At 36.8% G+C, this 20,758-nt stretch overlaps 1 protein-coding gene across 1 annotated transcript in view; it reads left to right on the top strand.

Annotated features, from left to right (window-relative positions):
- MAP3K2 (mitogen-activated protein kinase kinase kinase 2) overlaps positions 1-20,310 on the top strand; it is a 90,513-nt gene extending 70,203 nt beyond the window's left edge. The window contains exons 10-17 of the mRNA XM_068545300.1: positions 924-991; positions 1,169-1,261; positions 1,978-2,184; positions 3,616-3,764; positions 4,147-4,278; positions 8,646-8,775; positions 13,319-13,496; positions 16,852-20,310. Of these exons, the coding sequence (XP_068401401.1) occupies positions 924-991; positions 1,169-1,261; positions 1,978-2,184; positions 3,616-3,764; positions 4,147-4,278; positions 8,646-8,775; positions 13,319-13,496; positions 16,852-17,077 (1,183 nt within the window). The 3' untranslated portion in view covers positions 17,078-20,310. The remainder of the gene's footprint in view (positions 1-923; positions 992-1,168; positions 1,262-1,977; positions 2,185-3,615; positions 3,765-4,146; positions 4,279-8,645; positions 8,776-13,318; positions 13,497-16,851) is intronic.
- The last annotated feature ends 448 nt before the right edge of the window (positions 20,311-20,758 follow it).

Here is a 20,758-nt window from a genome sequence, read left to right as displayed (position 1 = left end):
AGGATTATGTTCATTCTGGCACCAAATTATAAATAACATATATTCTTGATAATTATGTCCCAGTATTTTGGTCAATTAAAGTTTAAGTACTTTTGTGAGACAACTGTTCAGGAATATAAGCTGGGGCAAGTTGCATCTGTGAATTTTTGGTTACAAGTGCTCCCTCTCTCTTGGTCTCAATCGGACAGTGTTCACCTGTAGCATGTAAAGTCAGTATCTTTATTAAGATCATGACCTATTTAATCTCCTCTGGAATTGCTTTATGAAAGCAAATTTGGAAAATATAACTAATATTGTATGGAACTTTACACTTAATTTTTTGTTACCCATATACATGAAACCTTTGTCTGTGCCCATGTCTATCTCAAGATAGATATTTAAAACATTTAAGAAATTCAGGGAAATTGTGTTGTGAAAGCTATATATTGAGTACTTAATACTTGAAAGACACTGTCCTGAGGTAGATAAGTATAAAATTGATGAGTTAGACATTATTATCTCCTTGTTATAAATGCGGAAATAGTCTCAGAAAGGTGATTTGCCAAGGTTGCAATAGCTAGTTTAAGTGGCAGAGCTAGGATTGAAACACAGGTATTTCCATGCATCTGTAATTCCAAAATGTATTCTTACCACTGTACTCTGTGGGTTAATTTTAAAAGCCAGGCTTTTTGCGGTGCACGTACCAAATAAGTGTTTGAAAAGAAGTTCCCCCTTTCTCAGTTAATGTTTCAGAGAGAGCGTATATATGTGTATATATATGTATGTGTGTGTGTATGTATGTATGTATATATAAAAATATATGTTATTTTATATATGTATGTATATATACACATACATACAGATAGATATTGGTATTGCATAAAGATTTTTTTAAATGTCTTAAATATTTTGTCTTGAAATAACAAGACTTTTTCTACTTTTAGAGAGAGCTATCCAAAATCACGAATGCCTAGGGCCCAGAGCTACCCAGATAATCATCAGGAATTTTCAGGTTAGACTGTTCACATTCTAAATGTTTAAATGTTATGTCATTGAATAATCTTTTGGCTGGGAGGGCGAGGGAACTTTTTTAAAAAAATCAAATAAAAATGAGTAAATGTGTTGTTCATCATTGGAAATATTTGACTTTTGTATAACTTGTATACAACTTTCTTGTGTGTCTTAATAGACTATGATAACCCTATCTTTGAGAAATTTGGAAAAGGAGGAACATATCCAAGAAGGTATCATGTTTCATATCATCATCAAGACTATAATGATGGTAAGTTTATTAGATCAAAGAACAGTTTGTTAAAAATCTCAGAAACAATAAAAATAAACTTGTTCCTATATCACTTAGTTTTCTGCTTAAAACTTTTTTTAAAGATATTGGATCATAATTAAAACGACAATAACATCTTAGCTTTATGCCAACTTACCTCATAATACTTATCTTTCCCTTAGAAAAAAAAAGGAGTAGTTAAAAATGGTATTAATTAGAAAACTATTCCTTGATGTTGAAATGCCTACTTGCATTGTCCTTTTAAGGAAAAAAAAATTGCTGCCTATAAACTTTCCAATTTTTATTTTGTATTTTAAATCATTATTGGAAATGAGAATAAAATATATTTTTTCTCCTTTTTATACAAAACTGAGGAAGTTCTATGCTTTTATGAATGTGTGTGTGTTAACATAAGAGGTTATTTGAATTTATATTCAGATTCTGTTTCTTTTTTCCCCACTTTTCATTTCTGCTTTCACTTTTCTCTTCTTTGTGTTTTTAGTTTTTACTTCATGATTCAGTGTTAACAAAGATACTTCTTTGCACTCTTAAAAAATACTATTCTTAAGTTTAAAACATATAATCAAATAATTGCTGTTTTAGTTTCTTAGCCTAGTCACAGAACAAATTTCTGTTCCTCATGTTACAAATTTTAAATACTTTTAATTATAATATATTAATAAAAGTTGCAAGGTAATTCTGTTTTCACTGTGTAGGTCGTAAAACTTTTCCAAGAGCTAGAAGGACCCAGGGGACCAGCTTCCGGTCTCCTGTGAGTTTCAGTCCTACAGACCACTCCTTAAGCACTAGTAGTGGAAGCAGTATCTTCACCCCAGAGTATGATGAGAGTCGAATAAGAAGAAGGGGAAGTGACATAGACAATCCTACTTTGACTGTAATGGATATCAGCCCACCCAGCCGCTGTGAGTAATAGAAATTGGCGTAGTGAAATGTGTAGCAGAGCCTTTGCAGAATTTTATAGTATTAAAAAAGAATAAATACCAAGCCAGTCTTCACGGTGAGACCAGAATCTCAAAAGAGGTAAAAATGGTATTTCTAAAGATGGTTGTAATGTCAGGTATAAGCATGGTATTACTGCTATTACTTTAAATGATTCTGTCCTTTGCTTTTATTTGGAAAATTGTTACCAATTAAGTCATTCATTCATTCATTCCACATATCCTTATTGAGTGCTTAGCTCTGAGATTTCAAATATGGCCTCTAAGATGTAATCTAATGGGGAGAATGATGTGCATAGGAATTCACCAGTTAAGGAGGTGACATGTGCAAGAGGCCATGATATATTCTGAAAATGGGGAATAGTTCATTTTTGGCTGAAGTAGAGGGTATCTTACTTGAAACAGTCGAAGTAGAATTAGAATGGTAACTAAGGCCGGATTGTGAAGTATTTGAACTTTATCATGTAAGCAATGTATAAAAGATTCATGCTCAAAGATATTTATTGCAGCAATATTTTTATACTCTGAATTCCGCCCTTTTGTGCTAGTGTTGTCATATTTTACTTTCACATCTGTGACTCTCACTACATTGCTGCTATTTTTGCCTTAGACAACTGTATTTTAAAGTGATTAAAAATAGGAGAAGAATGTCTTTTAAATATACCTCCAGTTTATTTCTGTAGATCTTTATGTAGATCCAAGATTCTGTCAGGTATCAAATTCCTTTTGCCCAAAGAATTGTTTTTAACCTTTTCTTGTAGTACGAGTCTACTAGTAATAAATTCTTTCAGCTTTTGTTTGTTTGAAAAACTCATATTTCTCCTTTATTTTTGAAAGATATATTTTTCTGGGTATAGAGTTCTGGGCAGTTTTTTTTCTTTCAGCACTTTAAAGTTATTTCTCCATTGTCTTCTGGCTTGTATACTTTCTGAGGAGAAGTCTGCTGTATTTCTTATCTTTGTTCCTCTGTATATAGTGTGCTTTTCCCCCCGCTGGCTGCTTTCAAGATTTCCTCTTGTTAGAATGAGAGCGATGGTCTTTCCAGCTTTCTACATTGTAGGCAGTTGAAAAACTAATTACAGATATTACTGCAATAAAGATTAGAAGTAGTGCATCTTACTTAATCAGTGGCATCTTAAATTGAGTGAAAAATGCTATTACGTTTATAATCAGGTGAAAAAAAATCTCACTGGAAAAAATTAGTCATAGGGATCTGAACCTTGTTTGGGTTTAGAGTTCTTATAGTTTTCAAAGATGATGATCGTTATGAATTTGGATGAACATGATTTTCCCTTAATATCCAAGCATATTCAATTAAGGATATCACTAATGCAGTAGTCCTTAACCATTGTGTGCCATTGGGCTATTCCATTTTAAGAAAATGTTCTTTTTTAGCACCTCGTGCTCCAACCAACTGGAGATTGGGCAAACTGCTTGGCCAGGGAGCCTTTGGCAGGGTCTACCTCTGTTATGATGTTGATACAGGAAGAGAATTGGCTGTTAAGCAAGTTCAGTTTGACCCAGATAGCCCTGAGACCAGCAAGGTAAGAATCACTGCATAAGCTACTTTGTCACATTATAAGAAGCATTTTTACTAAAATAAATATAACACATAATAGAATTTTTTGTTTTTCCTCAATACAAATTATTTGCAAAAAAAATAGATAACTAGATATGTTTGTTTACTTTGTACTATGGATTTTTCTCTTTTAGTACTCAGTTATATTCCTAATGTGATTTAGTGTTGCTTTAGCAATACCATCAAGGACTGTTACAAAAGTTATTATTGTTTAGAGACTTTAAAATGTTTATTCCTTGGGAAGTGAAAATTTCAGAGTGAAATCACCTTGATGGTCCATGAAGTTAGAATTTTTTTGCTTTTACTAGCCATGCTGTAAAGACTTAACAGTGAGTTCTGTCTTTCAGGAAGTAAATGCACTTGAGTGTGAAATTCAGTTGTTGAAAAACTTGCTGCATGAGCGAATTGTTCAGTATTATGGCTGTTTGAGGGATCCCCAAGAAAAAACACTTTCCATATTTATGGAATATATGCCAGGGGTAAGTTAGTACATCCTTTGAAAATAGAGATATTCTATTTAAAGTCTTAGTTGAGAATAAAGAAAAACAACAAAACTTTGATTATAAAATGTTAAGGACATTTTGGAAGAGTTTTAAATGAGAAATGGGTAATATAATTTTATTTTCTGTCTTCTTCATCTATCTTTGTATTTTTTAACTCGTTTTTAAAAATACTAAAGTATACTAAAATAGGTTACAGACATCATAGCAGTCTATACTCAGATTTCCCTAAGTGCCCTAAAGATAACCTGTAATAACTGGCTTATCCAAACCAGGACTCAGTCCAGGACCACACATTACATTTTGCTACTATGTCTCTTATTCCTCTTTTAATCTAGAACAGTTTTAGGTGACAGATTCGACAAAGAGACCAAGCTGTTGGTGCTTTGTGACCACCTAGAGGGGTGGGATAGAGAGGGTGGGAGGAAGACGCAAGAGGGAGGAGATATGGGGATATACATATAGGTATAGCTGATTCACTTTGTTATAAAGCGGAAACTAACACACCATTGTAAAGCAATTATACTCCAATAAAGACGTTAAGAAAAAAAAAAAGAAAGAGACCAAACTAGTTGTTCTGTTGACAGTCTCATCTCATAGATTTCTCCCCTTGCATCCTCATGGTGGTGTTTAGTTTGTTCGTTTACCCCCGTATTTCCTGTAAACTCCAAGTTAGATCTAAAATCTAAATTATATTCAAATTCAGCATTTATTCGCATGCATCCTAAATGATGCTGTGCATCCCATTAGGAGACATACAGTTTCTGGTTGTTCTACTGGTAGTGATGCTAAGGTTGACTGCTTGACTAGGGTGATTGATGTCCTGATTCTTCCATTGTAAAGTTTTGTCTTTTCCTGAAGACCAGAAAGTAATCTGGGCTTACAGCAGTGGCACATAGGAATATCCAGTTCCTTTTCAACCATCCACCTAATGTTTTTAACACAGATTGATAGTCATTGCCTGAGTCAGTAATTTCATTGGGAGGTGAAAAATGTGATTTGCAAAAAACTCTGTCATTCCTTCTTCATTATTTTTAGTATTTGTAGAGTACATTCTAATACTAATGATTTTCAAGATGGTGGTATATTTACTCACTTAAAAATACATTCATTCTCATAATAGGCAGTATATGTTAGAAAAAGGCTTGATTTATGGGTCTTTAAGGAAATAGCTTATTAGAATTGTATGTAGAATGTACAGGTTGCAGTTTAATCTTATGGATCAATAAAACTGTGGATCAGTATCTCATAGTACAGTTGTCCCTCAGTATCCCCAGGGAATTGGTTCCAGGACCTCCCACGGCTATCAAAATCCAAAGATGCTTAAGTCCTTTATATAATGGTGTAGTATTTGCATATAAGCTACGCATATCCTCCCATATACTTTGTCATCTCTTAATTACTTATAATAACTAATACACTGTAAATGCCATGTAAATAGTTACAACTACAATGTAAATGCTATGTAAATAGTTGCCAGTGCAGCAAATTCAAGTTTTGCTTTTTGGAACTTTCTGGAATTTTTTTTCCAGATATTTTCAGTCAGCAGTTGGTTGAATCCCCAGACGCGAGGCCTGCGAATACAGGCTGATTGTAATGGTCTTAAACCATCCTCGGTCTTACAACAGCAACAGTAAATTTTACTTTGATTTTTATCTTCATGAATAATTGTTTATAGGGACACCACTGATATTCATCATTGCTACTTTTTTATTTTCAAAGATTACGTTGGCAGTGTAAATTGTTTTTTAAAATTCAGTCTACAAAAAAAAAAAAAAAAATTTAGTCTACAGAAGTAATCCAAAAGGAGAAAGCTGTGAACCTTTATTTTAGTACTATCTGTGATGGAAAAAGTGGAAATATCAGTTCCCCCAGTGGAAGTAAATTATGATGGCATTGTCCAAGAGAGTATATATTAAAAATTAAAATTGTGAAGCCCATGTAGCAAAGTTGGAGGAAGTACTTAGAGAAAAAGAATATAAGATGCTTTTTAATATTGGTAATGATATTTTAAAAGTATCTGTATTTGGACAAGAACAGAAGAAATTTAGAAAAATGAAAATGTATTATGTTGGGATTGTGATTGACTTTTCTCTTATTCAGATTCCCATTACTGTTTGTGCAACAAATATTTAAATTAAAAATAAGGAAATAACTATGAATAAATGTGAATAGAGACCCAGATTGTTGAAGATAAAATTAATTAAAATGGCTCATTGGTTAGAACCAGTTTACATCGCAAATAGAGATATGGGTAATCTTTATATATTTAGCAATCTTAAGACTAAACTAGGACTATTCAGAAAAAGGCATTAGATCATGTTTCTCATTAGGTTTTGTAAAGGCAGCTGTCTTTTCAAAGTCTAGGTTATCACTCCTTGAATTTGAAAAGCATGTTACTAAATTAATGATAGTTCACTGACAATCTAAATGAATTATGTGTACAGCAAGCCCATGGCATATATGGGATGGACATAGATGTTCCTAGACTTCCGTGAATCTCCAAGTCTGTAAATGATGCTATATAATTTCTTTCATTAAATTTGGTATAATGGACCCCTTTATGCCCTAGATTCAAGCTTTGCCAAAATTGTCATTCCATTCTTCAGTTTTTCCCAACATAACATTCCATTCCTTAGTCTATCTAGAACTACTTTCACACCGGAACCATAACTTTCTTTTATTTCCAATACCTGACCTAGCAGTTGACTTCTCTCTGTTACTCTTACACACACACACACACACACACACACTGTTTTTATCTGACACAGTGCTTTCCAGCCCATTCCAGTTGTTCACACTGAAGAAGATAATATTTTCATGTTATACAGCAGTAAACAGACTACACTGATGGAGCTGTTAGCACCATGGGCCACTGGCCCAGCTGCCTGAGGGCCCAGAGGATCTGTAAGTCTGACACTCATTTGCAGCCTACAAGTATCTGGGGGCTTACGGTTTGGAAAGCTCAGTTCTAGCTGTGTTATTTTGTGCATTACTACAAGTAGAGACATAATAAGTTGACTGAAGAACAAGCCGCATTGAGTTATAGGTATGACTGGTTGTCTGGGTTCACTCACTGCCTAAGGCTTTCCACACGTGTTTGCAAGTTGGGGTCAGCAGAATTGCATCTTGCTGTTCCTTCAGGGATTGCTCATGAATAGTGGAAACAGCAAATGGCTAAACCTGTAAAATCCAAGGATCTATTTTTATATGACAAAGTACACAGTTTACCAAAATTCAAGGAAAGACAGGAACATTCGGATATGTTATCTCTAAAAGATTTTGTCCCTCAGGAAGCATTTTATTTCCATCTTTTAAAGTCGTGATTATTTATCAAATTTGCACATTGGAATCATCAGGGAAGCTTTTTCAAAATTCAAGTGCCTATGTCTCACTTCAGATTGATTCCCTATTCTCAGAGATGGTACCTCATCCTGCCTAAAACATGTAAGAAAATTAGAAATTCCTTTTTAATATATTTTTCTCATGTTTTGAACTAAAATGGTGAGTATATAAAAGAAAAACTTTAAAATCTCACGTGTGTTCAGATCTTCTAATCATACCCATTCTTTCTCCTGAGAAGTAAGTTTGCAGGTATCAATAAAACTGTGTTTTAAAAACAGAGTAAGAACAAAATAAATAAAATTAAAGTAGGATGTATATAGAAGAGCAAGTAGGAAAATCAAAAATGTATTCAGGGCAAAAGCAATGCAAGATAAAAGTACTGGAGAATTTTAAAAAATACAGTTGCAAGGAACAGGAGATAGAACCAGCATAGTCATAGAAACAAGGGTATCAGTCAAAGAATAGTTTTAAAGGCTTCCTTCCACAGTTCTAGTCAGGGAATATAGTAGAGTTTTATGTTAAATTAATAGCATATAATGTCCTTCCTGAGAATTCCTGTGCTCTCCAATTAAAGCCTCCCAGTCATGAACTAGGACTCTCCAAATTAAAATGTCTAGTTTTAAGATAAATAAGTCATGGGAATGTAATATACAGCATAAGGAATATAGTCAATAATACTGTAATAACTTTGTACAGAGATAGATGGTTACCAGACTCATCGTGGTGATCATTTTGTAATGCATTTAAATGTCGAATCACTATGTTATACACCTGAAGCTAACATGACATTGTATGTCAACTACACTTCAATTAAAAATAAATAAAATATTGTAAAGCAGTTATACTCCGATAAAGATGTTAAAAATAAAATAAAGATCACTTTATTCAGTCGATAAGAATAACAGATAAATATACATGTACACATCTTTAAAGATAAAGATTTACTAATAGTTTTCATTTCAAACCATACTATAGTTTTCTTTCGTTTTCTTTTATCCTAGGGTTCAATTAAGGACCAACTAAAAGCATATGGAGCTCTTACTGAGAATGTGACTAGGAAATACACCCGTCAGATTCTGGAGGGAGTCCATTATTTGCACAGTAATATGATTGTTCATAGAGATATAAAAGGTAAGTAATGAGGTATTTTTTAAGTACACAGTTCTTTTCTTTTAACAAAACATGTGCTGTGGTTAAGAAATTCAACATTTAATACATGCACCTTTAAAATACCAGGGGAAAACAGTTCCAGCTAGTCGTGTTGTTCAGGTCGCCACAAGAGGGAAGCTCCCCTGTTGGGGCTCACAGAATCAGTAAAGTTCAAATGAGCATGAAAATGAGACATGTTTTCACACATAGCGCACAGGCATTCGAACATAGCGGTTAAGAATAGGGGCTCTGAATTTGACCTGAATCAGATTCAGGCTTTATCCATCACCAGATGTGTGACCTTAGACGAGACAATCTCTCTATGCCTCAGTTCCTCATTTTTAAGGAGGGTGATGATAGTGAACAGCTCACAGGATTCTTACACGGATTAAATGAGTTCATGCGTATAACATGCTTAAAACCGTTCTTGGTACCTAGAAAGCACTCAAAAGTTAGTTACGGTGATGACGTACTTTATGCTGAGATCATATTTAAAGCTGAGGGAATGGACCTCATTACCTAAGGGAGAGAATGAGAAGAGAGACCAAGACTGAGCTTTGATAAACTGCAACTCAGTTAAGCTCACTTTTTAAAACTCAAAAACTCAACTGTTTTCATGGATCAGTTACATAAGGTAACTGCATGAAGTGAGACAAAATAGTGGTGGAGGTATATAAGTTTGAGAGTCATAAAACTCTGTCTGCAAAGCACACTGATAGGCTTCATTCTGTAAAAACCAGGTTGTGACCCGAATATAAAGATCACTTTATTCAATCATTTGACGAGAATAATGAACAAATACACAACACACATTTATAAATAATAAATTGAAATTTTTTTTTTCATTGGTCTTTCTAGGGGCTCTTATGAGCTACCAGGAATTTACTTCCTTTCTGTGGTATGTCACACCCTGAATATGGCCATATTCAGGCTAAAGAGAACATTCCTAACCAGTGTCTGGTCATAGAGTGGGATCTGCTGCAGAATGCCTGAGCCAGATCACATGTAACGAATGGACCTTACTAGTGAGTCTTAGGGGATGACAGCACGGCTCATGATCTGAAAGAAACAGGAGCCTGTCTTTCACCTCAGGGTCTACCCAGCTTAGGCAGACCTCAGCTATCAAGTTCAAAACCCGAAAGCTTAAAGAACCACATAAGGTGGTGACCATTTTGTAATGTACAGAAATATTGAATCACAATGTTGTACACCTTGCAACTAACATAGTGTTGTAGGTCAAGCATACTTCAATTAAAAAAAAAAACACATAGGAAAATGATTTGATTGTGAATTATTCTATTAGGAATAATCTATTCAAGCCAGTTTCTCTTTACCCCTGATAATAAGGTAAAGGAACCGAGGGGAGCTACTACCCCCCAAGCGGATCCTCCTCTAACCTTGCCAGTAAAATGAGGAGGTTGGAAACAAGCTGATTTAAAATCATTATAGGGGAAATATATTGATAAGAAAAATGTAAGGTATAAAATTGGATAAAGCAGTATGATCTCAAGTTTGTAAAATTAATGTATGACTTAGAAGAACAATCTCTACATGATTAACAGTGGTTATTTCCAAGTGGCAGAATGAGTGATAGTTGTTTTTCTCCTGCATACTTTTTACTTTTTATGTATTTCCTAAATTTTTATAATGAGCAGTTTTTAAATGGCGAGGGCAAAGGAAAGCTAGTTGATTCCTTTTAAGTTTAGACTTATGAGTTCATAATGAAACCTAGGGTAAAAATTAATTGATCATTGTTGCTAGGGAACCAACTCATTATTTCATAATAGGGTTTCTTTATTGGACCTTTCTTTTATGAACTGTGCTGAGGACTAAATAGTGGATGAAAGGAAACTTACCTTTATAAAAATATTTTGGCTAACAAATGAAGCAGGAATGATAGAATAGTACCATTTTACAACGACTAACAGATTAGTAGACATAAGCACTAAATATTAATAGCTGTTAACATCACTTCACACAGACAGTCTATCATTACATACTTCCTATTCATAGACTATATCATTATCTACAAAGTAGTTTTGCCAAAAAAAAAAATTTTGAACTTGAATCTGATCAACCCTCTAGATTCAGCTACCAAATTGGAGAATTATAGAACATATATATAGAACAGATGAACATGTTAAATGACTCCTTGGGATGGACTGAGCAAAATCTAGACAATAAGAAAGCTATAGGCAGACAGCTTAGACTCTTCATAAACTGCAAAGGAAAAAAAAAAGGTTGGAGGGAACTTTAGGAAAGACTTAAAAGATGTATTAGTGATTCTCAATGTAAGGACCTTATTTGGATTCTGATTTTTTGTTTTTAAAGAAAAACTGAAAAAACCACTGAGTGTATATTTAATAATATTAAAGGAGTTGCTGTCTGTTCTCTTAGGTGTGATAAGAGTCTTTATCTTTTAAAGATATGGACTGAACTATTGATTGATCGTGACGTCTTCCATCTGATTCAGATAGTATGAGAGGGGAAGAGGAGTGGCTGGAAGAGGTTGGGGCTGTGTGAGGGGTTCATATGCGGTTCGGTCTGCTTTTGTGTATATTTGAAAACTCTCCTTCATAGCTTACTTTTAACATATCCAAAGTAAGTTTTTAAAAAATTAGATGACTGTATTGGGAACCTGGCTATACATTTTCTCCTCAGCCCTTTGTATGGTTGGCCGTTGGTTCAGCATTGGTGATTACTCCCCGGAGATAGCTCTCTCTGTCTGTGACCTGCCTGGGCCTGTTCCTTCCCAGCTGGTAACCAGTAAAAACTGGCTTGTTTCTTGTCCTTCCCCAGGTTAAATATTTTAGACACGGTGGCTTTTTTTGACAGAGTCCTTCTTTAAGAATTGGACAGCAGGAGATGTTAAAAAGGCAGTGCTGTCTTAGAGAGTCACTGGTACCACGGCATACTTAGGCTTATGGCATGCAGAGAATGGATCCTTAACCCTCCCCGGAGAGAGGCTTTGGAAAGCCTTCATTGACTAGACTGGGAAATTTGCTGGGAGAACAGAAAGACAGGTACAGAAGTTCATGGCGGGGATGGCCAGTCTGTAGTCTCTCCCGTCTATAATACAGATCTTTTCCACTGTTCACTCTCCTTCTTAGAGGCCATTAAAAAAAAAAAAAAAAAAGGACAAATAGGGAATCTTTTTTTTTTAATATAAAATATGATTAAGGTTAGGAAGACTTAAAAATAATTGAGGTAAAATTTAGAAACTAAAATTAGATAAGTTAATACGCCGCTCATTTAAAAACAGGTAGTTTATAGAAAAAGCTAAAAATGAGAATAGAAATAATTTATGTATGAAGAAACTAGACTTACAATCCCAGAAAAAAGATTGAGTTTAAAGAATGATAAAGGGGGGGAAATAGAGAATAAAAGTACATGAACCTAGCTCCTAGATCTTGGTTTCTGATACCATTCTTCAGTAAACGGAACTAGTGCTCCTTGGAGAAAGTGGTAGAATTCTAGAAGTGGTACAGGAGATACACAAGGTGAGCCTGGAGCATGCTCTAGTACCAGAACGTAAGACGATACTAAGAAACAAACAAACAATCCAGAAATCAGATCAAGCAAGAACACAATGATTGAGGTATAGCAGAGGGACACAGGAGCCAATAGAGAGAGCTCCCAATGACCAAAGCTGGAACAACTTGAGCAAAAAGTCATTGGATTATAACCCAAAGTATAAAATAAATATCCATGTGTTCAGACTGATAGAAATGGATGGTTGAATAAATAAATGGGAGAGAAGAGACAAATCTCCCATGCAGAATAATTCCCAGTATATGTAACTACTAAGCCTGGAGCATAACTTCTCACTCCTTTACACATAGTGAACTTCTTCCAAAGAGCTAAGTAGGAAAAAGGGGAAAGAGTAACTTTACAGGGGAGGACTCTGCAAACACCACCTCAGCCAGGCTATCAAGGTCAGTTTATAATAAATAAAATTAAAAGTTTACTATAGAAGTAAATGAAATTTTAAAACAGAAACCTCAAAGCTTGCTTAGATTAGATTTAAAATATACTGTACAGAAATTGAGAATGAAGAATGAAAAAATTTTGATTATGAAGGTCCCTTAAGAGGTTTCTGAGGAGATGCTAGGTCCTCAGGGAAACAATCTATAGACATGGGCTTCTTACTTTATGACAGAGAAATTGGGGCCAAGAGCCTGCTACTGCTCTCTTCATCCTTCTCTGAACTTCACATTCGTAGTCCTTTCCCCCTTTCTCTTCTTTTTCATCCTCGCCTCCCACTTGCACCAGTCCTTTTCGGTGGGAGAACCTTCTTAGGTCTTGAATCACACAGGTGACTCTAAATATTCAGTGTTCATGTAATAAATTTTTAACGCACACTGACTGTATGACTGGCATTATGCCAGGTACTGCTCGGAAGGTGAAAAGCAGCCTGGTTTTGGAGACAGATTGAAGAGTCTGCTAAGTAATTTTCTGCCGTTCTTTTATGTTGTATTCCAAATTGCCAATAAAAATAATGAAATGAGGATATTTCTTATTTTAGGCGCAAATATTCTGCGAGATTCAACAGGCAACGTCAAACTAGGAGATTTTGGGGCCAGCAAACGGCTTCAAACCATCTGTCTTTCGGGGACAGGAATGAAGTCTGTCACAGGCACACCATACTGGATGAGCCCTGAAGTGATTAGTGGAGAAGGCTATGGCAGAAAAGCAGATATCTGGTAGGTTTTGATGGGGGATTTGACCGAAAGCACATGCCTTCTTAACATATTTCCACCCAGGATGGAATTTACTGAGGTAAATTTATTTTTTGTACTTTTGAAATAGGATGTCAGGATTACAGGGATTAATATCATTTTAATTATGTGTGTTTGAGGCTTAATAAGTGACTAAATAAATAGAGCTTTTGAACCTGTCTTCCATTCTTTAGGAAGGATCTCTTTTTTTTTTTTTTTTTAAACAGAGGACAACTTATTTTTATTTTTATTTATTTTGATTAATTAATGCATTTATTTTTGGTTGCGTTGGATCTTCTTTGCTATGTGCGGGCTTTCTCTAGCTGTGGCAAGCGGGGGCTACTCTTCGTTGCAGTGCACGGGCCTCTCACTGCGGTGTGGCTTCTCTTGTTGCGGAACATGGGTTCTAGGCACGTGGGCTTCAGTAGGTGTGGCACACGGGCTTAGTTGCTCCACGGCATGTGGGATCTTCCCAGACCAGGGATCGAACCCATGTCCCCTGCATTGGCAGGCAGATTCTTAACCACTGCGCCACCAGGGAAGTCCCAGGAAGGATTTCCTCTTGAGCAAATTTCAGCATTAGAAAGCTATCTTCATTTTATTTCCCTGAAGAACTTTAAAAGTAATTAATCTTTATTATTAGTCTTATAATTCAGTTAACCTTTAATTACTTAATAATTCTAAGTTAGAACATAAAATGGCCATTTCCTACTTCCCACTGAGAAATTTTTTTTTAAATTTATTTATTTAATTTATTTATTTTTGGTTGCATTGGATCTTCGCTGCTGCACACGAGCTCTCTCTAGTTGCGGCGAGTGGGGGGCCACTCTTCGCTGCAGTGTGCAGGCCTCTCATCGTAGTGGCCTCTCCCGCTGCGGAGCATGGGCTCTAGGTGCACAGGCCCCAGCAGTTGCGGCATTCCGGCTCAGTAGTTGTGGCTCATGGGCTCCAGAGCACAGGCTCAGCAGCTCTGGTGCACGGGCCCAGTTGCTCCAAGGCATGTGGGATCTTCCCAGACCAGGGCTTGAACCCATGTCCCCTGCACGGCAGGCAGATTCCCAACCACTGCACCACCAGGGAAGCCCCGAGAAATTTTTTTGGGAGATATGCATTTTAGGCACCTAAAGACAAAGAATTTCTAGCATTTGTATTCTTTGTAAGATAAAGACAAAAAACAATTATATTCAATGTCAGGTTAGAGAATTATATAAAGCAAAATTTATAAAATGAATAACATTCTTTGCCTAACAAATTTGAGAGCTTAAATTTTAGTTTATTTTCATTGATTTTTATGTTTAAACTACAGGGTTGTTTTTTTTTTTTTTTTTTTAACTCAAACACAGGCTGCTTACTTTATTATTTTTTAAAATTTATTTATTTTTGGCTCTGTTGGGTCTTCATTGCTGCGCACGGGCTTTCTCTACTTGCAGTGAGCGGGTGCTACTCTTCGTTGTGGTATGCTGGCTTCTGATTGCGGTGGCTTCTCTTGTTGCGGAACATGGGCTCTCCGCACACGGGCTTCAATAGTTGTGGTGTGCGGGCTCAGAAGTTGTGGCACATGGGCTTAGTTGCTCCGTGGCACATGGGATCTTCCCAGACCAGGGCTTGAACCCGTGTCCCCTGCATGGGCAGGTGGATTCTTAACCACTGCACCACCAGGGAAGCCCTGCTTACTTTATTTAACAATGAAAGAGTAATAACTAATTCAGTTGTAACAAAGCCATGAACAGAGCAATATAAAAACAAAGCTCAAATTGATTATCTTCTTTAAACAGGAAAAACCACCGTTAGTCTAGCGGTTCTCAAACCTATCCACACGTTTGAGGAATGGAGGGAAGGAGGAGGATTGGTGCTTAAGAACTAGCTATACCCAAAGCCCATATCAGAACAGTTATATGAGGATCTCTCAAGAGTGGGGCCCAGGCAAAGATTTTTGAAGTATTGTCAGGATTGAGAACTACAGGCCTAAAGTAATAAGCAATAAAAACCATGCCTTCAAAGCAATTCAAAAGAAGAAGTTAAAAAAAAGAAATATGGTAAATTTCTTTCCCCTTATCCTGGGAAAAGGTGGGAAGCACCTATTCATTTCCTCATTATTTTTTATTCATTTTTGATTGCCCAGAGTTGAGTTTAACAAACCTCAAATATTGGAAGTTATGCAAACATTTTACCCAAATTGAAATTCTCACTACTTTACATTTACAAAGCTCTTTCAAAACAATACCAGCTTTCAGAAAGAAAAGCACATTTTAAGTTTGCATAGGTGTTTAAACTGTTGAAGTAAGAAGAGTCAATAAAATGCACTAGGAAGTATTTCAATAATAACAGTTATTATAAAACAATATTAATTTCCGGTACCACAAATTAACTTTTCTGTGCAACAAGAGGAATATTTGAGTGTTTCCCATCTGCTTCTACAACTGTCAGAATTCATGGAAGTCTAGACTGCAAACATAAATTTTTCTTCAAGGCTGCATACGTGAAATGCTTCCCCTCTGAGTGCCCTCTGCCCTTGACAAATCCCTGTTGGGAGGTCCAGTAGTGTCTGCAGGCATATTTAGCTTTAAAACAGACTTTCCTCATCTGTCAGGTGTGGGAATGATACCACATCAAGTGTGGACATATTTTGTCCTTAAGAATACATAAATTCACTTAAAGATGTCTCCTCAAATTCAGGAAACCCCGTTTCTCCAGCCCTTTCTGTCAGGTCTCCGTGTCAGTCGATCTTTAATCGCCTCATTCCTGCCGCGAAGCCTTCTCTCAGGTTGTCTGCATTCGCGCCCTCAGTGTCCGCCCGACGCCAGGAGCGGAGGGGATTCTCCTCCAGTGCCGGGAGGGGGCGCGGGGCGCGGGGCGCGGGGCAGGTGTCCCCGCCGTCGGGTGCTGGCCGCGCTGCGGGCCGGGCCCGCCGAAGCCTCGGGCACCCCTGCGTCTTTTTGGCGCTTTGCGGCGGCCCGGGGACCCCCGCGGGGCTGCCCGGGTTGCGGCGGCGGCGGCGGCGGCGGCGGCGGCGGCGGCGGCGGCGGCGCCTCGGCAACTCGGAAGTGAGGCGAGGGCGCCGCTGCCGAGGCGTGTGGCCCGCCCGGCTCCGGCCCCGACCCCGACCCTCGGCCCCGGCCCCGGCCCCGGCCCCGACCCCCGGCCCCGGACCCCGACCCCGACCCCGGCCGCAGAGGCTCCGTAGAGCTCAATTTTTACAGCCTTTTAACGAAACTTTACATTTGAAACCAAGTCGTATTTAAATGTATATGGACTCCACGCCTGTTTCTCATTTTGTAGTTAGTTAGCTGACCTCATGATGATACTGTTTGTGTAAGGTCTTTCTTTTATTTCTTCGTAGGAGCGTGGGCTGCACTGTGGTGGAAATGCTAACGGAGAAGCCTCCTTGGGCGGAATTTGAAGCAATGGCTGCCATCTTTAAAATCGCCACTCAGCCAACGAACCCGAAGCTGCCACCCCACGTCTCAGACCACACTCGAGACTTCCTCAAGCGGATCTTTGTAGAGGCCAAACTGAGACCTTCCGCTGACGAACTTTTAAGGCACATGTTCGTGCACTATCACTAGCAGCCAGTAGCCTCTGCCGTGCCTCTTCCCGGCTCCCATCTGTTCGTTCACCTTCTCTCTGACTGCACTTTTCTTTTTTATAAAAAAGAGAGATGGGGGAGAAAAAACAGACAAGAGGGAAAGTGTTTCTCTTGATTCTTGGTTAAATTTGATTAATAATAATAGTATCCTAAAGTTTTTATATTTAATCTTTTTTTCCCTTACAAGAACTTGAAACTTTTTTTTTTTTTTTAATTTTTATAATGTACTGATGTGGTTCAGAGACATAAAGCACTTTAGTACATAGTCACTCTTTTTAGTACAAAAAGATCATTTGGAATACCTAAAGATTGTAGAGTCTTTCCCTGTGTCACTGACAGATTGGCAGTGATGGGGAGACATGGAAAACAAGGAGAAGAAAATGATGTATAATTTGTAGTTTTTAGTGATAGTATTTAAAATAGATTCTTGTTTGTGGGGTTGAGCCCTAAACTTGAGTTTAGGATAGGTACTCAGCTTAAAGAATATAGGTTCCTTCTTGTATCTGTATTCTTTAGATCCTAACCTCTGTCTACCAAGCTTTTTGCTCAGTAGGACTCTTGATAGAAAATATGAATCTCTAGGAGGTATGTTTGTTTGTTAATCCTAACCAGTATAATAAGCAAATACACTATAATAGATCCATGTTACTGGAATCTATAAACCTTGAGGGATAGCTTTCTGCTTAAAAAAAGAAAAGATATTGTTTTATTTTAAAACAGATATGGGAAGTCAATAAGCAAATCCAAATTAAAAGACAAAAGGAGATTGCTCTAATTAAATGTGTAAGCAGTAGAAGAGACCACATTTGCCAGTCAACAGAAATAATGAAAAGAAGAACTAAGTGTTGTTTAGTGTATTTTAAACTGTGTTCTTTACCCGAGGCGGAAAGTCCCAAAAATCAAGGGGAAGGAGAAATAATCAAAATCATGTATACTATATCCTTCTGTTTCTAGCTCCTGATTCCCCATAGATAACATTGTTTAGGAAGTAAGAGTTTAACCTGGAGTAGCCATGTGTTAAAAGCTAGCGTCATGATATGAAACCCTTGTTCTTGTTCTTTGGATCACAGACTACTAAAGCACCTCAAAAAACAGTTAGCATGTAAAACAGTGGTTTTCATAGCTGGGGTGAGGATAGTTTTGCTTGGCATGTGGCAATGCCTGGAAACATTTTTGGTTGTCACAACCAGGAGGATGCTAGAGGCATCTAGTGGTTAGAGGCCAGGGATGCTGCTAAAGAAAGTAAAATATACAAGAACAGCGCGTCCAGCCCCCCGACAAAGAATTATCCTGCCCCAAATGTGAAAAGTGCCGAAGTTGAGAAACCCTGATATACATACCAGCCCCAGTTATAAACGAAAATGGCCGTTTACAAAGCAGGTTCCTTGCAAAAAGTAAGTTTCAGAGAGTGATGTAATGCATAATGAGGGTTTTACAAGAGAAGATACCACTACTTCAAGTCGAGGGTGAAAGGTCTCAACAGACAGCCAGTAACAATCCTTTCCCTTCCAGCTGCATATTGCACCCAAATCAGTAACTTCCATTTTAGACACAAAATGAACTTAAACACGGAGCCTATTGAACTCAGTCATCTGTGTGTATTCTTTCCTCAAAAGTCAATTCATAATTGTGGGAAAAGAAAGGCATATTAAAACAAAGTATTAGCTACTTTATAGGAAGGTTAAAAACTGCCAGGTATTTCTAGTATAAGAACAAGGACATTAAGCGAACGAGACAGCTGGGAAACTCCCACTGTCTCTGATGGGACTTGTGCTACTGAAAAACATGAATGACATCAGTAATTTGGCCACTTGCAATTTTTTTCAACGTATTAAAGCAAATGCTAAGTACTTTATTTTTAAAGGTCTAGAAAATAGTATTCTTCTTGGAGGCCCTAACTGTGATGCCTTTCATGGGATTCATAAGGGACTCAGGTATTTTGTTTTCTGCTAAAAGGTATGCTCATTTAGGAACTCTTTTAAAATACTTTGTTTCTGAAGTTAAGTAGATCTTGGTTTACTGTATCAAGGTCCTATCTGGCATTCCCTGTAGGAATATTTGAAATTCCATTAGCTAGTCTGAGAAGAAGTCAAAGCACAAATATAGTTGTTAAAGCTTCTCGCTTACCCTTATAACGAAAGGAAGCAGCTTGCAAGGAAGAACGTGAATTACTGGCCTCCTCCCCCCTGGGAAATCAACTGCCAAATCTTGTGCTATAAACATAGTCCCCAAGGATGTGGATCTATTATAATTTCTTTATCTTTTATGAGTGAAGGCATCTCTTCTACTTGAGCAAGATCATGGTATCTGGACCAGTGGGCTTTTCCTTTGTTTCTTTGTATTGTGTGGTTGTGATTTCCTTTTGGCTCATTTTTGGTCTGTCAGGGTAATCAGCAGTGCAAAATATGAGACAGATGCTCTTTAAAGAGAAATCTTGGGAGACTGTGAAACCCAAAGCAAAATTGTTTGCTTTTTTTTCCAGTCTTCTTTTTCTTTTTGAAATGCTATAGAAAATAAAATCACCTGAAAAGAAACTACTACTTTAACACTGCTGCACAAGACCTTTGTTTTATAAGAAAAAATATTATTAGCTATGGAAAAGTATTGTTCTTTATTGTAAAGACTTAAGAATAGACTAATAGTTTACAGAGTTATATAAAAATGTGATGTGAATTTATTTCAGACAAGTTGTAAAGGTACCAAAAACCACAGTAAAAGTTAATATATATAAAAACTACTAGAACAAAAAAGCTTAAAGTGGGGTGAGGTATGAAAGACCAAAATTAAATTTAAAACAGAAAATTTTCAAAGGAACCACCTCTATCAGGGGCAGTTAAAATAACACTCCAATTTTTTCTTTCTAATAATGGTATGGATCAACAAATGAAATTTGAACTTTTTAAGATGACTCTAAATGTATTTTGTTTTTTAAATGCACAACTGATTCTTCTATACTGTAATGTTTCTTTGCTGAGGCTGGAAAATGACCAGACTGCTAACTTTGTGCCTTTAAAATGCATTCTGCTTTGATAGTGGCAGACTTTTTGGTGCTGGAGAAGATTCACTAGCAGTCTTGTATGTGCTTTTCAGGAAATATCTTTCTACTTAGGCCTTGAGAGATTCAAAATGGCATGATTTAGGCTTGGACCAAATATAAGATCTTTTACATTGCAAACAAAGTGTATTGAATAAAAGGGTTGAAAAATATCATAATGACTAATGGAAGTTTTGATGATAATTCTTTAAAATGTATTTAAAAATATACAGACTTTGAAATTTTCAGTATGACTATCTTTAATTTTCCTCATTTACAAAACATGTTTCTAACCTGAAAAATGGTGAAAGACTACTGCCTTAGAAAGTTTTCAAAGGCACAGTCAACCTTACATAATTTATATAAGAGATTGGAATGTTAACGCACAGGCTGAACTATAAAAGAAAAAACTTATTTCATAGTAAATTGAATTGGCTTTCACTTGAAGGAGTCTTTATCTTATTCCCAGTAGAAGCTACGTTAAAAAGAGGAAACTATTTCTTTAGAGTAGCTTTCTTCGCTACTTCAGCTCTTATATATGTCAGGTCTGGTGTGTCGTATCTCTGAGAGGGAGTTGTTATAAGATACATGAAATCGTTGAGAAAATCAAATCTGAATAGTTTATAG

The sequence above is a fragment of the Eschrichtius robustus genome, chromosome 5, assembly GCF_028021215.1.
Source record: "Eschrichtius robustus isolate mEscRob2 chromosome 5, mEscRob2.pri, whole genome shotgun sequence".
Lineage (NCBI taxonomy): Eukaryota > Metazoa > Chordata > Mammalia > Artiodactyla > Eschrichtiidae > Eschrichtius > Eschrichtius robustus.
Note: the sequence above shows the minus strand (reverse complement) of the source record. Positions and strands in the feature narration are given on the sequence as shown.